At 45.3% G+C, this 22,893-nt stretch overlaps 1 protein-coding gene across 4 annotated transcripts in view; it reads left to right on the top strand.

Moving 5' to 3' along the window:
* Positions 1-1,664: 1,664 nt before the first annotated feature.
* Positions 1,665-22,893, top strand: part of LEMD2 (LEM domain nuclear envelope protein 2) — a 75,252-nt gene continuing 54,023 nt past the window's right edge. The window contains exons 1-2 of one of the 4 annotated variants that reach the window (XM_077295494.1): positions 1,671-2,219; positions 2,265-2,977. In XM_077295494.1, the coding sequence (XP_077151609.1) occupies positions 1,696-2,219; positions 2,265-2,977 (1,237 nt within the window). In that variant the 5' untranslated portion in view covers positions 1,671-1,695. Of the gene's footprint in view, positions 2,978-22,893 lie in introns of all 4 variants that reach the window. The other 3 variants (XR_013223813.1, XM_077295495.1, XM_077295493.1) reach the window with 3 other exon arrangements.

Below are 22,893 nucleotides of genomic sequence, written 5' to 3'. Positions count from 1 at the left end.
AGGCAGGCCCTGTACTATAAGGCAGCACCCCCATAGGCAGACCCTGTACTATAAGGCAGCACCCCCATATGCAGACCCTGTAGTATAAGGCAGACCCCCCATAGGCAGACCCTGTAGTATTAGGCAGACCCCCCATAGGCAGACCCTGTAGTATTAGGCAGACCCCCCATAGGCAGACCCTGTACTATAAGGCAGCACCCCCATAGGCAGACCCTGTACTATAAGGCAGCACCCCCATAGGCAGACCCTGTACTTTAAGGCATCACCCCCATAGGCAGGCCCTGTACTATAAGGCAGGACCCCCTTAGGCAGACCCTGTACTATAAGGCAGCACCCCCATATGCAGACCCTGTAGTATAAGGCAGACCCCCATAGGCAGACCCTGTAGTATTAGGCAGACCCCCCATAGGCAGACCCTGTAATATAAGACAGACCCCCCACAGGCAGACCCTGTAGTATTAGGCAGACCCCCCATAGGCAGACCGTGTAGTATTAGGCAGACCCCCGACATCGCCGTCAGACGCTGACAGCGGGATGATGGGGGAAGGAGCGCAGCGCTAAATGCCGGTATAGCTGACCCTGCGATGACAGGCGGGGGCCTACTGCTGGCACCGGGCGCCCCCGCCTGCTCAGGAGCCCAATAGTGGCAGAGCAGGGAGATCGATTCTCCCTGCTCTGCCGCAGAAGGTAACAGTTACAGTAGCGTAGCTTCGGGTGGGTCCCCTCTGACCACCGGGCCTGGGGCGCCCGCACCCTCTGCCCCCCCCCGGTAGCTACGCTACTGCCTGGGAGTCAGGAATGCTTCCAGGGGCGATCCCCATGATGTTCCCGTGTCATTACTGCAGTGTTTGCATCATTTTCAGTTGTTGTTAGACCCTAAAAGGACCCCCCGGGGGGATCGCGGTAAAAATACTCGGGTCTCCCATAGACTTACATTGGGCTCATTGCTCGGGCCGAGTACTCGAGTATTCCAACTTGCTCGACCCGAGCAACTGAACATTTTAGTGCTAGCTCATCACTACTTCTCAGCTGAGAATGTGCCAAACGGATCACACATGAACAGCACACGGATCAATGGAAGGAACTGTGGCCTGATGTCCCAACGCAAAAAATGCCACAATGTACGGGACGCTCTTGTGATCCATTGTACAGATCAGACACGTCCATTACGCTCTTGTCCGAGTAAGAAAAGCAGATCCCTATAGATTTGTAAAGGATCCACTGCACCTAATAGAAAAATGTATTTGGCTTTGTAGCATTTTTCATTGTTGACTTGAAATGGATACTATATACAAGCATAAAAGGGACAGACAGATGAAAAGCCATTTTAATAGGACAGAAATGGACAATTTTTCACACTGTGTCTGGACCTGACCGATATCTGGTCATTAGGTGTATGACCGTCATAGTCTGACAGTCCAATCCATAGATGGGGGGAGTCTGGAAGAAAGTCGCCATTAGTATTTCCTCTAAAGCCACTCCTTACCAGGAGGTAATAGGCATGGTGGCTGCTCCTCCTTTATGAAATCGTCTATACATCACAGAACAGATGTATTATTATTACACCTGGCTGAATCTCATGGGGCTTACAGCTACATACCATGCACTAACTCGATGGCCGATGCCCTCAACAAACATGGCTCCTGCAGCCTCAGGACGCACATTATAGATTCATGACGTGGCGGAAGTGACGTTATGCAGCGTGCTGGAAAGATGTCCGACGAAAAGCTGAGAAGAGATCTGATAGCTTTGGGCTTTACACCGGGGCCCATCACAGACGGCACCCGCAAAGTGTTGGAGAAGAAGCTTGTGAAGTTACGCGCCGAGGCGAAGAAAGAGCAAAACAGGAGGCGAAGCCGGCGCCAGGAGACCCCAAGTGACAGTGACGAGGGGGACGGTGACATCCCTGACAGCAGGTCCGTAGGGTCTAGCAGGCACACGAGCGACATCCAGGAGAGCAGGTCACAATATACCAGTGACATCCAGGAGAGCAGCTCTTTTGGATCTATTAGGTATACAAGTGACATCCCTGAGGGCAGGTCCTTAGGGTCTCACAGGTACACAAGTGACAACCCTGAGAGCAGGTCCTTAGGATCTCACAGGTACACAAGTGACAACCCTGAGAGCAGGTCCTTAGGACTTCACAGGTATACAAGTGACATCCCTGAGAGAAAGTCCTTAGGGTCTCACAGGTATACAAGTGACATCCCTGAGGGCAGGTCCTTAGGGTCTAGCAGGCACACGAGCGACATCCCTGAGAGCAGGTCCTTAGGATCTCACAGGTATACAAGTGACATCCCTGAGAGCAGGTCCTTAGGATCTCACAGGTATACAAGTGACATCCCTGAGAGCAGGTCCTTAGGGTCTCACAGGTATACAAGTGACATCCCTGAGAGCAGGTCCTTAGGATCTCATAGGTATACAAGTGACATTCCTGAGAGCAGGTCCTTAGGGTCTCACAGGTATACAAGTGACATCCCAGAGAGCAGGTCCTTAGGGTCTCACAGGTATACAAGTGACATCCCAGAGAGCAGGTCCTTAGGGTCTCACAGGTATACAAGTGACATCCCTGAGGGCAGGCCCTTAGGGTCTCACAGGTATACAAGTGACATCCCTGAGAGCAGGTCCTTTGGATCTTCTGATGGCAGGTCTTTAGGATCTCAGAAGTACACAAGTGATATCCTTGGCTTTTGTAGCTATCCAGTTGATGAGCTGAGGTACAGACACTTAGGTGACAGCAGCAGAGACACAAGTGCATATATCTCCAATAGTAGGACTGCTATTGATGCCCTGTCTCACAAGTCTCCTCTTGACCTACGGCAAGAAAATGCTTTACATCTGAAACCACTTTGGTCCAAAAATTTGGAGTATTACCTGTCAAGACTGTTGCGGGTGCTGTGTGTGATCCTGGTTCTGGTCTTCACTGGTATCCTAATTGTTAAGAGTGGCGTCTTGTCTACATCACAGGACAATGGCGGTAAGTTCAGTGGTGGAAAGAAACACGGTTTTGTACCCAGCAATGCTCATGTTTCCTTGCATGCAATTTTCATTTACAGAATGTTTAATTTACAGCCATGTAAGGTATGTAGCCCTTATAAAAATTGCACCATTTAATTACGGAGCTCGGGGCACCCTTGGTGTGGCCAAGAGACTGGGTGCATCGCTCTGCCCACTGCTTTAGCAGGCCCTCGCCTCTGTCACTGGTGATTGATAGTACTGGCTTGCCAGAGTGTTTTCTGCCGCCATTGCTTTCTCCAGGTAAGCTGCTATGGTCAGTCAGCATTGACGTAGGCAGGGGAATGCCAAACCAGGGGGCAGAAGGGTGCGCCAAGCAGCCTAATTAGCATATCTAAGTAAACTTCGCTTTCTGTAGAATGGAGACAGCAAGTGGAACATTAAGGGTGTTATTTGGGGCTATGAGCACAGTTTATACTGCCAGTTTGGACTCCCCTTAAAGAGGCTCCAGCGTTTTTCACAAGTAGTGCACAATGGAGCATTTGTCTAGGCCTGGTGTAGCCGCAGCACTAGAATCTCTCACACCCATAGGCCTGTGTTCTAGAAACAGACGCTTTAATCCAGTAACTGAACGATGGCTTGAAAACTAATTGTGACCACGATATCCAATGGAGCCGTATTTTCAGCGGTTCCCCTCTGGCTAGTCTGCCATCTTATGTCTCCCCACTGCTGCCCAGATGACATCACAGCGAATGTGACTGCTGCTGCCAATCACTACACTCAGGAGATCTGGAAGTTGCTTGATACCATGCAGTGAGTGACTCACAATTGGAATCCATTGGAAAAAAAAGCAAATAAATGTGAATTTGTACTGGAAACCACTGCTTGGAATAGCTCAGTGGACTGCAGTTTCCAAACGGCAGTATTTGCTTAACGCATAATTTTTTCTTAATTGTATGATTTTTTTTTTTTTTATCTGGATTCCTATGGGGACAAGCACTGCTCCAGCGATGTCGGTGCTGGCTGCCGGTGTTCACATGTTGTAACAATCAGCGGCTGCTGACTGGGTGCAGCTCTCACAAGACATCACTATGACTTAGTGCCAACATCGTTGGGACACCGCTGGTCCGGGAGGTGAGTATAGGCTGTTCTTATTTCACATGGGACATGGTTTCATTTAAGTAGGCGTTGTCCAAGAAAAGGGCATCATCTTTAAAGGGAATCTGTCAGCAGTTTTTTGCTTTGTAATCTGAGAGCAACCTGATGTAAGGGACCTTGATTTACACTGACATAACTTATGAGGCTGTGTCGCTGTTTCATTAAAGTCAGTGTTTTATCAGCAGGAGATTATCCCTACCGGACTAGGTGACAAGTGCTTCTTAGTCAACTGCTCTGTGTAACCCCTTCCCAACCAATGATTACAGCTTTCTGTTAATGTACAGTGTACACTGAAAGCTGTCAGTGCTGTACAGAGCCCCACATACCGAGAACTGCTAGATCTGTAGCAGGTTAGACAGTGATTGCATCAAAATGACATAAAAAAGATCAGAATTGGGGTCTCTGCACTCACTTCATGCTGCTCTTAGATTACATAGCAACAACCTGCTGGTAGATTCCCTTTAAAGGGTTAGCTAAATTGAGGTGTGAACATGGCCTACGTAGCAAACAGGCCTCTCCTCTAGCCGCCAGGCACCACTGACCTGGATGCTGGGCCAGAGACATAGGAATCGATCCGCTCATCTCTACTTAGTACTTTTCTGTTATGTTTTTGTCCTCCTTCAAACATCTGTTTTTTTTCGTAGATGCCACACGTAGCCATTCTAACCTATGAGGCTGCTCACATGTCTGTGTTTTTACATCAATGTCAGCTGCAGGCCCCTGATTGGCTGGTATTGGTACTGCGGTGCAGAGACATGGCCTCTGCGCCGCGGTACATTTCAATTGAATGTGCGTCCAAGGATGCACATTCTGCTGAAAGCTGAAACGAAGCAATGGTATTGGTGGCCCCTGGACCAGGCCACGACTGTTACAGGGAGCTGCGATTCCTTTGGGCCACTTGTTTCAGACTTCTGATGTAGACCGCTAGGGAAAGACAGCTAACTGCATGTGTTCATTGGCCAAATAACCATGTCTCTAAATCTTTTGGCATTTGAACGATGGGTGCCATTTTAGATGCATGCAGTTAGATACTTTTGCTTGCAGTTAACTTTGACCAAGGTTTCAGAGTTATGACTTGTTCACTATCCTCATTAGGAAAGGAAAGGTGATGCAAATTTTCCATCTTTATAAAAACCCAGCCTCCTCTAACCTTGTGCCAAAAAACTGCATCCATGGGTTCTTCTAAGCAGCTGCCTAATATACTGAAAATGAAAATTGTGCAGGCCCACAAATCAGGAATGGCTATAAAAGGATGGCAAAGTGTTTTCAAGTTGCCCTTTCCTCAGTTTGAAATGTAATTAAGAAATGGCAGTTACCTGCAACCAGGAGGTCAAGATAAGGTCTGGAAGACCAAGCATAATCTCAGTGGGAGCTGCTTGTAGGTTTGCTAGAGGGGCAAATCAGAACCAAGGCTGTGGAGTCTGAGTTGGTGTCCATTTTGGTGGAGTCGGTATAAAATGGACTGACTTAGACTCCTAAAGTATGTAATAAAATGGGTACAGGAGTTCAATGCAGTATGTGCTTGTGAAGAATATGGGAGATATAATTTCATGTTAATCATTTGTATCTTATCTGGCGTTCAGATGTATGAACACCTAGCTCAGCAGGGGGGGTGGTCAAGCCTCAGAAGACTGAGTGACAGATCTCACACCTTGAGTGAGCCAGCTAAGAGCAGGACAATCAGTTGTTTGCAATATCATCATGCTGGAGCTGCCAAAGAACATTCGTGAAACATAACTCCATAAGGCGTTATGGATATACTATACGTCCTAGCCATACATCGTGTATATATCAGAGATCTCCAGAACATGGTGAACGCCTTCCAGGGTCTTGATCCGTTCTAGCATGTCAGGGAGGGGAGATACGTACAATGGCTAATAGTAACCAGGCGGTCAAGATATGTTTAGTCTCATTACGTAGGGCCTGGTTGGATGCGATGTCGCCACAACCGCCTTCCTAGGACCATCCATCAGAGTTATGACTCATCTTAGATTTTGGAGTTTTTAGCTGCTACAGGCAAGGGAAGTGGATTTAGGTTTAGGGCAGGAAGGGAGTGACGCAAAGGAGATAAAGGCTAGTGTAAGGCCATGTGGTCTTTCTGTTATGCATGAAAGGGGGTCACATGGAGTAACGTGCTCTGAAAGACATAGGAGCCAGTTGGTGGCCCATGCCCACTACAGCCCATGATCCATCTGCTTATATCTTTAGTCCTACCGCTGGTTCATTGTTGTAATCAAGTGTGGTGGTATGTCAGTGACTGCGTGGGCCACATCCTCTCACTCCTCATGCTTCTGGGACCGTGTGGACAGTCGATGTCTGTGTGAGACTGCACCAAGCTGACTGTACATATCCTCAGGGGGTGCGGAAGGTCACGTTGGTGAGAGTGGGGAGACAGCATTACATGATCCATCTGACGTAATAGTAACATCAGGGAGGGTGGCGAGGAGATTTGGGAAAGTTATGAAATGATTTATAAATTCCTGTTCAATTTCTGATCTAAGGAGCTAGGACTTTAGTTGAGATGAATCTGTTCTACACTTTAGGCCTTCTTCACAAGTCCGTTTTGTATGTCAATATGCAGTCCATTTTTTACGGACCGCAAATAATGAGATGCGCACACCCATTGTATTCAATGTTGGTGCGCACATGTCAGATTTTTCAAAACCACAGTTTGTGTTTGTGTGAAAAACCGGTAGACACATCAGGTTTTTTGTCGCAGCACGGACAAAATGCGTGCTGCACACGTGCTCACTGATGACACATGGACGACATCCGTATGTCATCAGCATGACAAGTACCAGCGCCTGGAAACAAGCTGTATAGTTCACCTTGCTTCCTTGCGCTGACCGGCTGCTTAAGGCAGCTCTCATGATTGTCTCCTGGTCGCACTGATGTCAGCGCGACCAGGAGACATTGACATAAGTTGTACTCAGCAGCAGCTGTGTACCTCGTGTATAAAATAATTAAATTAAAAAAAAAAAAAATGCCGTGGGCTCCCACCGGTAAATGGCAAGTGGGAAGAGCAAGGCTAAGTGCCAGATTTGGCGCATCTTATGGATGCGCCATTTCTAGGGCAGCTGAGGGCTGATGTTGGTAGTCTGGCTGGGGGCAATACATCTGACCTTTTCCCAGGCTATTAATATCAACCCACAGCTGCCTAGCCTTTGCTGGTTTGAATTTAAAGGGGGATCCTGCATATTTTTTTTTTCTCTGGGGTCAACCATAAATTCACCGGGAAAGGCTAAGCAATCAGCTGTAAGTCGTTCACAATAGCCTGAAAACCTTTGAGGTAAAGCCCTTTGCCTCAGGTTATTAACATCAGCCTGCAGCCGTGGGCTTTCCCTCTGCTGGTTATGAAAATTGCACAGGAGCTCATGCTGTTTTTATTTAATTATTTATTTTACACAGCTATTGGTGAGTTCAACTCCCATCATTGTCTCCTGGTCAGACTGAGATCAGCGACCGAACTATGCCACTTATTCTGTGGCGCTGGTGCGTGTCACACGGATGGTGCATGGATATAACATACTGACACAAGGACAGTAAACATGGACAAACGGACTGCACATGGATGTCACATATGCACGCACGGACCACGGATCTTACCAGTACTGGTTTTTCCTGTGCATGAATCATCAGAATGTGTGAAAGAGGCCTTAAGTACATGCTCAGAAGTGAAGCATGTATGATGGAGTTGGAGTCAGCGGTTTGTCTTAGAGACTCCACAGCCCTGATCAGAATCCCTGATTGACTGCAAAAGACCTTCAGAAAGCTTTAGGAGACTCTGGAATTGAAAAGAGAATGGCTTCTACAAATGGATAATGGTCATAAACCCAAGTCCAGAATAGACTACCTCAAAAGGCGCAAGCTGAAGCTTTTACAATGGTCTTCACAGTCCCCTGATCTGAACATTATTGAAAATTTGTCGCCAGACCGCAAAATATCAGTGCATGCAAGATGACTCTAGAATCTCACAGAACTGGATGAATTTTCCAATGAAGAATGGATGAAAATCTCTCGAACAAGAATTGAAAGACTCCTGTCTGGCTATAAAAGTGTTTACAAGTTTTCATCCTTTAAAAATGAGGGCACAATTAGGTACTTACAATGCAGGGTTACACACACACACACACACACACACACACACACACACACACACACACACACACACACACACACACACACACACACACACACACACACACACACACACACACACACACCGGCAAAAATTAAGAGACCACTGCACGGTTTTATAAAAAATCAGCTTCTCTACATGTCTGACAGCCATTCCATTCCAGTGTCAGTTGAATTCCAATCAGTGCACCTTATTCTACTTAATGTGCTTCTGATTAGGAGATCACCTGAACCAAATCTTACTTAACAAATGAAAGTATAAAAACCCTGCTGTGTTGTTCTCAATCCTCTTGCAATAGGACAAGCTGGATGGCAAAACAAGTGCTAGTAATATCCCAAAAGTAATAGGAATGCAAAAATAACTTTTAACCATGCCAAAGGCGTTGAAAAGAAAAGTCTTGAGTGAGCAAAAGAAGGGCTCAGTTCTGGCTTTACTAGCAGAGGGACACTGTGAGCGTCATGTTACCCTCCAAGAACAGTTCATAACAGGCTCCTAGAGGCGGGACTCAAGTCATGTAAAGCTAGAAAAAAGCCTTTTGTCAATGAGAAGCAAAGGAGAGCCAAGCTGAAGTTTGCCAAAGACCATAAGGATTGGACCATAGAGGACTGGAGTAAGATAATCTGAGTCTAATTTTCAGCTTTGCCCAACACCTGGTCATCTAATGGTTAGACGGAGACCTGGAGAGGCGTACAAGGTACAGTGTCTTGCACCCACTGTGAAATTTGGTGATGATCTGGGGATGCTTCAGCAAGGCTGGAATTGGGCACGTTAATCTTTGCAAAGGACGTATAAATCAAGCTGCATACAAGGTTATCCTGGAAAAATAGTTGATTCCTTCTGCTCAGGCAATGTTCCCCAACCCTTAGGACAGTTTTTTCCTGCAGGACAAGGCGCCATGCCACACAGCTAGGTCAATCAATGTGGTGATGAAGGACAACCACATCAAATCCCTGTTATGGCCAGCCCAATCTCCAGTCCTGAACCCCATTGAAAACCTCTGGAATGTAATCAATAGTCACAAGCTATCAAACGAAGAACTGCTTAAATTTTGGGACCAGAAGTGGCATAAGGTCACCCAAAAGCAGTGTGAAAGACTGGTGGAAAGCATGCTAAAACGCATGAAAGCTGTGATTAAAAATCATGGTTAGTCCACAAAATATTGATTTATGAACTCTTCCTGAGTTAAAGAAATTGTCCACTACATTAAACTTTTTTTTTTTTTCATAAATCTTGCTATTATGTGCCACTGAAAACATCCACTGTCTTTATTTTAGCAATATTACCTTTTATCATGCTGTAGCAGCACATCTTCAGTGCTGGATCCAGCTCTCATGGGGTTAATCGACAACTTCCTTTCTCCTGACTTACTGTGCTCTAAGGCCGGCCTCACACTCAGCGTATGTAAATACGGTCCGTTTTTTGCGGCCGTAATACGCAGAAAAGTCCCCAAAATAGTGATCCATATGTCATCCGTAGGCAAGGTGTGTCAGCGTATTTTGCGCATGGCATCCTCCGTATGTAATCCGTATGGCATCCGTACTGCGATATTTTCTCGCAGGCTTGCAAAACCGACATCTAATGGATTTATGTGCTCAAATGTTCGTTAAAACATATATACAGTGTGTGTGTGTATATATATATATATATATATATATATATATATATATATATATATATATATATATATATATATATATATATATGTGTCTCAATGATATATATATATATATATATATTCTGTATTTATATTTAATTCAGCGTGAGATATGTGAAAATCCAATAATTCAATAGTCGGCTTTTCATTTCTCCTTCCCAAACCCGACAGGATATGAGACATGGTTTACATACAGTAAACCATCTCATATCCCCTTTTTTTTTTTTTTGCATATTCCACACTACTAATGTTAGTAGTGTGTATGTGCTAAATTTGGGCGCTGTAGCTGCTAAAATAAAGGGTTAAATGGCGGAAAAAATTGGCGTGAGCTCCCGCGCAATTTTCTCCGCCAGAGTGGTAAAGCCAGTGACTGAGGGCAGATATTAATAGCCTAGAGAGGGTGCATGGTTATTGGCCCCCACTGGCTGCAAACATCTGCCCCCAGCCACCCCAGAAAAGGCACATCTGGAAGATGCGCCTATTCTGGCACTTGGCCACTCTCTTCCCACTCCCATGTAGCGCTGGGATATGGGGTAATGAAGGGTTAATGTCACCTTGCTATTGTAAGGTGCCATTAAGCCAGATTAATAATGGAGAGGCGTCAATTGACACCTATCCATTATTAATCCAATTGTATGAAAGGGTTAAAAAAAACACACATTATTAAAAAGTATGTTAATTAAATAAACACACAGGTTGTTTTAATATTTTATTGCTCTCTCAATCCACCTGAAGACCCTCGCTCTGAAAAATAATAAACCAACAATATACATACCTTCAGATGATCTGTCACGTCCCACGAAGTAAATCCATCTGAAGGGGGTAAATCATTTTACAGCCAGGAGCTGTGCTAATGCACTCGCTCGTGCCTGTAAACCCCGGGTACTGAAAGGAAAGCAGGATGATCTGTACTTACCTTGAGTTGCGGTGATGCGCATTCTGCTGGATGTCCTCATGAACTGGAGCCTTGGAAAAGTTCCCACGCTCGAGTTCATATGAGGACATCCAGCAGAGGGCGCATCACCGCAACTCAAGGTAAGTACAGATCATCCTGCTTTCCTTTCAGTACCCGGGGTTTACAGGCACGAGCGAGTGCATTAGCACAGCTCCTGGCTGTAAAATGATTTAACCCCTTCAGATAGATTTACTTCGTGGGACGTGACAGATCATCTGAAGGTATGTATATTGTTGGTTTATTATTTTTCAGAGCGAGGGTCTTCAGGTGGATTGAGAGAGCAATAAAATATTAAAACAACCTGTGTGTTTATTTCATTAAAATACTTTTTAATAATGTGTGTGTTTTTTTAACCCTTTCATACAATTGAATTAATAATGGATAGGTGTCATAATTGACGCCTCTCCATTATTAATCTGGCTTAATGTCACCTTACAATAGCAAGGTGACATTAACCCTTCATTACCCCATATCCCACCACTACATGGGAGTGGGAAGAGAGTGCCAGAATAGACGCATCTTCCAGATGTGCCTTTTCTGGGGTGGCTGGGGGCAGATCTTTGTAGCCAGTGGGGGCCAATATCCATGGACCCTCTCTAGGCTATTAGTATCTGCCCTCAGTCACTGGCTTTACCACACTGGCGGAGAAAATTGCACGGGAGCCCACGCCAATTTTTTCCGCCATTTAACCCTTTATTTTAGCAGCTACAGCGCCCAAATTTTGCACATACACACTACTAACATTAGTAGTGTGGAATATGCAAAAAAAAAGGGATATGAGATGGTTTACTATATGTAAACCATGTCTCATATCCTGTCGGGTTTGGGAAGGAGAAATGAAAAGCCGGCAATTGAATTACCGGCTTTTTACTAACACCGCTGCGTATTTCTCGCAAGTCACACTGCTGGTCCGTGTGGAATCCGTATTTTTCTCGCCCCCATAGACTTTCATTGGCGATTTTTTTTTTTGCGCAATACGGTGACAAAGGCAGCATGCTGCGATTTTCTACGGCCGTACAAGACCGTATATTACAGATGCGTAATATACGGCAGATAAGAGCTGGACCATAGAGAATCATTGGGCCGTGTGTAATGCGTATTTTACGGATGTAGTTTATGCGCTCATACGTCCGTAAAACTCGCTAGTGTGAGGCCGGCCTTATACTACAAGTTCCAATGATGCATTGCACTCGCCTGTAAGGGTATGTTCACACGTTCCTGATTTCAATCCTTTTTTTTTGAGGACTAAAACCGCAGCTCTTGGCAGAAAACGCAGGTGCGTTTTTGGTGCGTTTTTTGGTGCGGTTTTTGATGCGGTTTTTTATGCAGTTTTCTCTGCAGATTGTCTGTGTTTGACACAAATAAAGCTTTAACTGCAGTGGGGGGGGGGGGGGAAAGAAATGATGTCATTTCCTTGTCCAACCCTTTTCTTCTTCCATCCTCCATTTTGGGACTAAACACCAAAATGAGTTGGACGTGTTTTGAATGACAGCGCTCCGCAGAGTGCTGAGCGTAGGCCAGATCACAGCCCGCGGATCCAGCTCTATCCAGCTATTTAAGTCTACGTTCACATTTGCGGTGTGCGCCGCAGCGTCGGGCGCCGCAGCGTCGCCGCATGCGTCATGCGCCCCTATATTTAACATGGGGGCGCATGGACATGCGTCGCACTTGCGTTTTGCGCCGCATGCGTCACTGCAGCGCACGCATCCGGGTGCAGAGGACGCAGCAAGTTGCATTTTTGCTGCGTCCAAAATCAATCAAAAAAAGACGCATGCGGCGCAAAACGCAGCGTTGTGCATGCGTTTTGCTGCGTTTTTGTTTGCGTTGTGTGTTGCGGCGCCGACGCTGCGGCGCACAACGCAAATGTGAACATAGCCTAAGTGCCACGTATTTAAGTGCCACGTATTTAAGTGCCACGTATTTAAGTGCCACGTATTTAAGTGCCACGTATTTAAGTGCCACGTATTTAAGTGCCACGTATTTAAGTGCCACGTATTTAAGTGCCACGTATTTAAGTGCCACGTATCACGTATTTAAGTGCCACGTACCACGTGCCACGTATCACGTATTTCAGTGCCACGTAAGTGCCACGTATCACGTATTTAAGTGCCACGTACCACGTATCACGTATTTCAGTGCCACGTATCACGTATTTAAGTGCCACGTATCACGTGCCACGTATCACGTATTTAAGTGCCACGTATCACACATATATATAACGTATAACACACTGACAGGAGCCATAGTTCCTGTCGGTGTGTCACTGCGCATGTGCGAGCGAGTTTACCGGCGGTCATTGACCCCGGCACTCTCGCTTAACGGCAGTGCTGCGTGGGAAAGTTCAACGCAGCTGTACTGCCGTTAACCGAGACGCCGGAGCCATTGAACTCCGGAACAGTACGCGATACACTGCTAGGAGCTTCGCTCCTGGCAGTGTATCGCCGGAGAGCAGCCGATCGGCGTGGGACACTCGTTTTATGGATTCTGCGGACAGGGAGTATGGATTTGATTTTTTATTTTGGGATTTTATCTAGGGGCTCGAGGGCTTCGCCTACCAGTGTGCTGTTGGTGAGTATATACTCTATGTTATGTGTTGTATGTACTGTACTGTGTGTCATGTATGTGTATTGTGTGTAGGTGTTTTGTGTAACTTTACAATTGTGCTAAGTCGCCGGACACAGGGACAACTCTCCCATCCTAATACCGGATGGGAGTAGTAGTCCCATACGGCGACTTAGCACAGTGGTGGCACTAGCGTCGCATGGGGACACACACGCAGACACACACACACACACATACACACACACATACCAAATCAATCAAACGGCCGACACGATCCCCATGCGACGGTACGCTTCCATGTCTCTCCGCCCAAGCACTTCCGCCCATGCACTTCCGGCCGCTTCCCCGCACTTCCTGCTGCAGCAGTTCTGCACCACAAACCGCAATAAAACCCGCAGATATATTTTTGATCTGCGGGTTTTACTGCGGGTTTGACCTCACAATGGAGGTCTATGGGTGCAGAACCGCTGCTGTTCTGCACAAAGAAGTGACATGGTCCTTCTTTTTTTCCCGCAGCTATTCAGCGCGGCTTTTTTTTGGAAATTCAGGATCGTGTGCACAGTGGTTCCCGTTTTCCATAGGGTACATTGTACTGTACCCTGCATGGAAAAAAGCTGCGGTAAAAAAACGCACTGTGTGAACATGGCCTAACTCTGTACCTGGCACATCCACTCCAAAACACATCCCAACCCCTCCCCCCTCTATCTTCAAAAAGATTTGTGATGTCATTTCTGTCCAACCTCCTCTTTTACATTTGTCCAACCCACACTCCATTACACACAGATAGATAGATAGATAACAAATAGATAGATAGATGAATACATACAGATATATCTATATCTATTTCCAGAGATATGTCCATATCCATGTTTCTAAACCCCATCACCCCTGGGGCTTTTTTGTTTTCGTTTATCGCTCCCCTTCTTTCCAGAGCCATAATTTTTCCGTCAATATGGCCATGTGAGGGCTTATCTTTTGCGGGACAAGTTCTACTTTTGAACGACACCATTGGTTTTAGCATGTCGTGTAACAGAAAATGTGAACAAAATTCAAAGTGTGATGAAATTGCAAAAGAAGTGCAATCACACACTTGTTTTTTGCTTGGCTTTTTTGCTAGGTTCACTAAATACTAAGGCTGTGTGCACACGTTGCGGATTTGATTGCAGATCCGCAGCGTTTTTTGCCGCACAGAATTGCATCAAATCCGCAGTGTAGTGCACAACCAATGTAAGTCTATGGGAGCTGCAGACTTGTTGTGCACATGCTGCGGAAAAAGCCGCACCGAAACGCATCTTTTTTTTTCCGCAGTATGTCACTCCTTTTGTGCCGAACTGCAGCGTTTATGCACCCATAGATTTGCATTGAGTCGGGCACATCCACAGCAATACCGCAGATATAAAAAAGATCTGCAGTTTAGATGCGGATGTGGGTTCGAGAAACGCTGCAGTTCGGGAGGAGGGAAGTGTGTGGGCGGTGACGGTGTGCGTGTATGTGTGTGCGGACGGGGTCTGCGGACTGTTCAGGTGTGTGCGGGGTCTGCGGGCTGTTCGGATGTGTGCGGCGCTGTTCAGGTGTATGCGGGGTCTGCTGACTGTTCAGGTGTATGCGGGGTCTGCGGGCTGTTCGGATGTGCGCGGCGCTGTGCGAGGCTGTTCAGGTTTGTGCGGGGTCTGTGGGCTGTTTGGATGTGTGCGGGCTGTTTGGATGTGTGCGGGCTGTTTGGATGTGTGCGGGACTGTTTGGATGTGTGCGGGACTGTTTGGATGTGTGCGGGGCTGTTTGGATGTGTGCGGGGCTGTTCGGGTGTGTGCGGGACTGTTCAGGTGTGTGCGGGGCAGTACGGGGGGGTCTTTTGGGGTGTGTGTGCGGGCATCATCCGATGGGACTACAAGTACGCAGCATCCAATCTGCAGCTAATTCGGATGTAATCCAGACAGTGAACACACACCCTACACTATCCATACATCTATCAATAGATCTATCTATCTATCTATCTATCTATCTATCTATCTATCTGTGTGTAATTGAGTGTGGGTTGGACAAATGTAAAAGAGGAGGTTGGACAATAATGACATCACAAATCTTTTTTCTTTTTTTTTTGTTCAATAGTACACCTTTATTTAGCTTTCAAAAACGCAAACAAAAACGCACAAAAAACATGCAAAAACTGCAACTAAAACCGCACCAAGAACTGCATCAAAACCACACAAAACACCTGCATCAAAACCGCGCAAAAAAAATGAAAAAAACGTGAACAAAATGCATCCAAAACGCAGCAGCGTTTTCTGCTAGGAGATGCAGATTTTGTGCAGAAAATTCTGCAACCAAATCTGCAACGTGTGCACACAGCATAAAACTGACCTGCCATTATGATTCTCCAGGTCATTACGAGTTCATAGACACCTAACATGTCTAGGTTATTTTTTATCTAAGTGGTGAAAAAAAATTCCAAAGTTTGCTAAAAAGAAATAAAATTATTGCGCCATTTTTTGATACCTGTAGCGTCTATATTTTCTGAGATATCGTGTCGGGTGAGGGCTAATTTTTTGCGCGCCGAGCTGACGTTTTTAATGATACCACTTTTGTGCAGATACGTTTTTTTGATCGGCCATTATTGCATTTTAATGCAATCTTGCGGCGACCAAAAAAACATAATTTTGTCTTTGATTTTTTTTTCTTGCTACGCCGTTTAGCGATCATGTACATTTTTTTTTGTTGTATTGAAAACAGCTGACATGTTGCGGCTTTGAAGTGGGCTCACCGCTGAAGCCCACCTCAAAGCGGGGGATACTGCCAGCTGACGTACTATTCCGTCAGCTGGCAGAAAGGGGTTAATGAACAATATGTTTCAGTTAAAAAAAAAAAAATAAAAAAAAAATAATGGCGTGGGCTCCCGCGAAATTTTCTGCACCAGAGGGGGAAAGCCGACGGCCAGGGGCCAATATTTGTAGCCTGCTATGAATATCCGCCCTCAGCTGTCTGCGTAGCCTTTACTGGCTATTATAATAGGGGGACCCCACAAAAAAAAATGACGTGGGGTCCCCCTATATTTTATAGCCAGAAAGGCTACGCAGACAGCGCTGATATTCATAGCCTAGAGAGGGGCCATGGGTATTGGTCCCCCCCCCCCCCCGGCTACAAATACCAGTCCGCAGCCGCCCCAGAAATGGTGCATCTGTAAGATGCGCCAATTCCGGCACTTAGCCCCTCTCTTCCCACTCCCGTGTAGCGGTGGGATATGGAGTAATAAGGGGTTAATGTCACCTTGCTATTTTACTCTGACTCTGAGTCTGGAAATTGACGTGACGTCGGCGGAAATTAGCGGTGGCTGCAGCCTGGGGGTCATGTGACCCGGACTCAGCTGCCGCCATAGCCGCCGCTCACAGGCGAAAACGGCAACAGAAGGTATTTATAAAATTAATTAGGGGCCTCGGGGGGGATACATTGGGGGGTTAACTGAAAGTAGTGGACAACCCCTTTAAAACATTAGTATTGTTGTTTCTAAATGATTATGACCTTGTTTTCCAGGTCACCACCTGACAGCACCATGGAGGACGTCCTTCTTATCCATAGTGGGACAGGAAACCACGAGAGTTTAAAAGGACCCTCCCCATTCCACCCTTCAGTGTTTTTCCTGTCCCACTGTGGATGGGAACAACGAGAGTTTGTCTGTCCCGTGCAGGGTGTGTGAGGATCGGGGGGGCTCGGCCTCTTCCTTCCCACTATCCGGTCTCTGCGTTGCTGACACCCGAGTAATAGGGTCCCTCAGCATCACCAGTGCAGCGCTGCTCCTGGTAAAAGAAGGTCGCTTCCCCCAGGGGGGGGGCTCTCGACCTCGGAGGATGTCCCCGATAGTACCTGTTGCTCGCACCTGCAAGGGTGCACCCTTCGCAAGCGATTCCGGAGTCGGAGGTACGCTGACAGCTCAGGACGCCGGCTGGAACATGGCGGCAAGTAACTTCCGGTTCGCCGGCCGCGCGTCACTTCCGGGTTGTGGCCGGGAACAGGAGCGGTCATCCTCTTCCTCCTGCGGCGGTATTTTGGGACAAGCAGCTTCGGATAAAGGTAGGTAGTGCGCAGCGATTGCAGCAGCGGTTAGAAGGGGAAAAAGTACTTATTTTCTTCTAATGATATTGATGAGCTTCTGGGGGCGGTGATACAAACTATGCAGGTTGAAGAGCCTTCAACTACCCAGTCCGTCCAGGATGAGATGTTCGGGGGCCTGCGGTCTCAGACATCAAAGGTCTTCCCCGTTAATGCACACATTCGGTAAGTCCCAGCCACCGGTCTCTCACTCGGCTCACAGTTAGCAGCTGTTAACCTCTTCATCACCTCTTCCCGCAGCTCAATGATATTGGAGGAGTGGGAAGAGGCAGAAAAAAGGATTTCTATTCCGAGAGACTTTAGGCTACGCCTCCCTTTTGACCATGAGGAGGTCAAGGATTGGGAGGATATACCGAAAATCGACATCCCTTTAGCGAAGGTGTCTAAAAGAACTGCCATACCATTCGAAGACTCCTCGAACTTAAAGGAGCCTATGGACAGGAAGGCTGATGGTCTCCTAAAGAGAGCAAGGGAAAGTTCGGCCGCAGTGATCCGCACAAATATAGCGGCAACATCTGTAGCGAGATCAATGCATCTATGGCTTGACGATTTGAAAGAACAGTTGTCAGCCAAAACCTCTAGGGAATCTATTGTAAATGCTATCCCTTTATTAAAACTAGCGACGGGGTTTCTGGCAGATGCTACTGCAGAGTCCGTGAGATTCACTGCTAGAAGCCAGTCATTATCAAATGCAGCCCGAAGGGCCATATGGTTAAAGAGTTGGTCAGGGGATGTCCATTCAAAAAATAAATTATGTTCCATTCCCTTTTCAGGAGTCAGAGTCTTCGGGCCTATATTAGATGACATTCTGGAAAAGGCTTCTAATGAAAAGAAGGGGTTTCCAGAAGAGAAAAAGAAAAAATTCCAGCCCTTTCGTAGGCCCTATTACAGTCAGAGATCAGACTATAGGGGTAAAGGTAAACAAGGGAAATGGAGCTACCAGAAAGGGGGAGATAGGAACCGAAGTAGAGATCCAGGTCCCTCAAATCCTAGATCAGAGTTCCGGAAAAAATGACGCCACCAGGATAGGGGGACGGTTGCTGAACTACCTGGGGGAGTGGGAGGAGATTACCAAAAGCCCGTGGGTCCTGCAGGTTATATCTCAGGGATACAGGATAGAATTTGAATCCCTTCCCCCAGAAAGATATTTTGTATCCAACGTCCGTCTCTCTTCAGCCTCTCCAATGTGGTCGGACGTACAGGATCTCCTCCGGATGGGGGCGATATCTCCTGTTCCTCCTCACCAAGTAGGAACAGGTCACTACTCGGGTCTCTTTTCCATAAAGAAACCTTCAGGAGAATCCCGAACCATTATAAATCTCAAGCCTCTAAACAGATGGCTACAGTACAAAAGGTTCAAGATGGAGTCCATCCGCTCCACAATTCCCCTTTTAGGAAAGGACGTGGTAATGTGCACTTTGGACTTAAAAAGTGCATATTACCACATACCAATATTCCCACATCATCAAAGATACCTAAGATTTGCAGTAGAAAAGGGAAGGGTCAATCTTCCATTATCAGTTCCGTTGCCTCCCATTTGGTTTAGCGTCGGCTCCAAGAGTTTTCACAAAACTCGTCATAGAAATCGTGTCTTATCTCAGGAAACGAGATATCACGATAATACCATATCTCGACGATTTCCTATTAGTAGCAGACTCGGTGGGGCAACTCAGGGTCGATTCTCAGTTGGTAATCTCCACACTGCAGAAGTTAGGTTGGGTGTTGAACTGGGAAAAATCACACCTAACTCCAAGATCAAGAAGACAGTTTTTAGGCGTAATACTGGATTCGAAGACCAGAAAGTCATTTCTTCCGGAGGGAAAGCGATCCGGCCTGATAAACAAAATTCGATGGTTCACAAGAAGTCGAGTGACAATAAGAGATGCAATGAAGATCCTAGGCAGCATGACAGCCTGTATCCCATGTGTCAGCTGGAGTCAATTCCATTCCCGTTAGTTACAAAAAGTGGTTCTAACATCATGGGACAGAAGACAGTCTTCGTTGGACAGAGAATTTCTACTATCCCACCGGGTCAGACAATCCCTACAATGGTGGATGGTGTCGGAAAACCTCCAGATGGGTGTCCCTTGGGTCCAAACTCCAGCAGTCACGGTAACTACGGACGCAAGTCAACAAGGTTGGGGTGGCCAGGTACTCGGAAGATACTACCAGGGACAATGGAATCTGGAAGACAGCAGCAATTCTTCAAACCACAGAGAGCTTCATGCGGTTTGGAGGGTCTTGCGTTCAGCCCAGACCTTGTTGAAAAACAAACACCTAAAAATCCTATCGGACAACGTGACGACGGTGGCTTTCCTTCGTCATCAGGGAGGTCCAAGGCACCCGAAACTACAGCACCTGGCGAATCAGATTTTCGCCTGGGCAGAGAGATCGGTACTTTCGATTTCAGCGGTCCACTTAGAAGGCTCAAGAAACCAGATTGCGGACTTACTGAGCAGAGAAAAATTATCACCCACAGAGTGGGAATTGAACAGCAAGATTTTCGATACCCTGTGTCGACGCTGGGGAACTCCGATAGTCGACCTATTCGCAACCAGAAGAAATGCAAAGGTAACATTTTATTCCTTGAACCCTCAGGAGAACCCGGCAGGGATAGATGCCCTCTCTGTCGTGGAGCAGGGGTCTGCTGTATGCCTTTCCCCCTCTGGCTTTAGTACCGAGGGCCCTCAGGAAGATATGCGAGGACAGAGCTCAAGTGATCTTGGTGGTTCCCTTCTGGCCCGGAAGAAGCTGGTTTCCTCTCCTAAGGAAACTAGTAGTAGACGACCCGTACCATATTCCAGAATTGAGGGACTTACTCTCCCAGGGTCCAGTCCTTCATCAGAACCCAGGAAATCTGCAATTAACTGCGTGGATCCTGAGCGGCAGATCCTAAAAGCTAGAGGCTTGTCAGAGGGAGTAATTTCTATCCTACTAGCAAGTAGAAAACCAGTGACTTCAATGATATATCTTAAAATCTGGAAAAAATTCTGCAGCTTTTGTGGAGATACAACAATCGATGTTGATTGCCCTAACATACCCAAAATTCTTGACTTCTTACAACAGGGTCTCAGGAAAGGGCTTAGACCGAGTACCTTAAGAGTTCAGATATCAGCCCTTAGCGTGTTTTATGATACCTCCCTGGCTGCCCACCCATGGATCGCTCGATTTTCTAAGGCAGTTATGAGGTTAAGACCCATAATTAGGAAAATTATTCCTCCCTGGGACCTTAACTTAGTCCTTAATGAATTATGTAAGGAGCCCTTTGATATAAAAAAGGATATAAGCATTACCAATCTTTCCCTAAAAACGGTTTTCTTGGTAGCCATCACTTCGGCCAAAAAGTTGGGGGAACTTCAGGCCCTGTCCATTCAGAACCCTTATCTACAGGTATTCGATGATAGGCTGGTATTAAGGCTTGACCCAGGATTCCTTCCCAAGGTGGCTTCAGTTTCAAACATAAACCAGGAAGTTATACTTCCGTCCTTTTGCCAGTTCCCTAGGAACCACAAAGAATCTTTCTTCCATAACCTAGATGTCAGGGAAACGGTACTGAAATACTTGGATATGACGAGGGCTTGGAGGCGAGATAGCAATCTCTTCATCCTCTACGGGGGTCCTAATAAGGGGAAAAAAGCCTCAAAATCCACAATAGCTAGGTGGATTAGATCCGCTATTAGCGTAGCCTATCAGGCACAGGGAAAGAATCCTCCAGAGGGCCTTAAAGCTCACTCATCCAGGGCTATGTCCGCGTCTTGGGCAGAGAAAGGGGGGGGCCTCGGTAGATCAAATTTGCAGAGCAGCATCTTGGTCTAATATTAGCACCTTTTCAAAACATTACAAATTAGACGTAGTCTCTTCCCAATTGGCTTTCGGCAGGAAGGTGCTTCAGGCAGTAGTCCCACCCTAGAACAGGAAGTTTCCTTTGGTACTTCTCCATGGTGCTGTCAGGTGGTGACCTGGAAAACGGTAATTAGTCTTACCGATAATTGTATTTCCAGGAATCCATCCTGACAGCACGGTTAGTTCCCTCCCTAATGTAAATATGTGATATACTTATGTGAAGTAACATTTGTATTAAATCTGTTATGTTTGAAATAAAATTTCTGTTTGCATCCATCCAGATGTGTTACTTTGGAAGATCACTGAAGGGTGGAATGGGGAGGGTCCTTTTAAACTCTCGTGGTTTCCTCTCCCACTATGGATAAGAAGGACGTCCTCCATGGTGCTGACAGGATGGATTCCTGGAAATACAATTATCGGTAAGACTAATTACCGTTTTCTTTGCATTATTTGAGATCTGCAAGCAATGCATTTTTTATTTTGAACATTTCTCATTTTCTGAAACTAAATACAAAATTTAGTTCTTGGAAATTCGAAGACATGTTGTCAGTAGAGTTTTTAGAATAAAATAATAATTTACATTTTACCCAGATATACCTAGAAAGATAAAAATCAGACAAACTGAAAATTTTGCAGTGGTCTCTTAATTTTTGTGTATGTATATGTGTATATATATATATATATATATATATATATATATATATATATATATATATATATATATATATATATATATATATATATATATATATATATATATATATATATATATATATATATATATATATATATATATATATATATATATATATATATATATATATACACATATACACACACATTATATATATATACACACACATGCATACATACATACACATATATATATACACACACACACACACACACACACACACACACACACACACACACACACACACACACACACACATATATATATACACATATATATATATACACACACACATATATACATATATATATATACACACACACACACACACACACACACACACACACACACACACACACACATATATATATACACACACACACACACACACACACACACACACACACACACACACACACACACACACACACACACACATATATATATATATATATATATATATATATATATATATATATATATACACACACATACATATATATATATATATATATATATATATATATATATATATATACACACACATACATATATATACACACACACACACACACACGTATATATATATACATACACACACACACATATTTATATATTTATATATATATATATATATATATATATATATATATATATGTATGTGTGTGTATATATATATACACACACATATATATATATATATATATATATATATATATATATATATATATATATATAAATATGTGTGTGTGTGTATGTATATATATATATACGTGTGTGTATGTATGTGTATGTGTGTGTATATATATATATATATATATATATATATA

This window comes from Ranitomeya variabilis, chromosome 3 (genome assembly GCF_051348905.1).
Source record: "Ranitomeya variabilis isolate aRanVar5 chromosome 3, aRanVar5.hap1, whole genome shotgun sequence".
Classification (NCBI taxonomy): domain Eukaryota; kingdom Metazoa; phylum Chordata; class Amphibia; order Anura; family Dendrobatidae; genus Ranitomeya; species Ranitomeya variabilis.
This window is presented reverse-complemented; position numbering and strand designations above follow the sequence as displayed.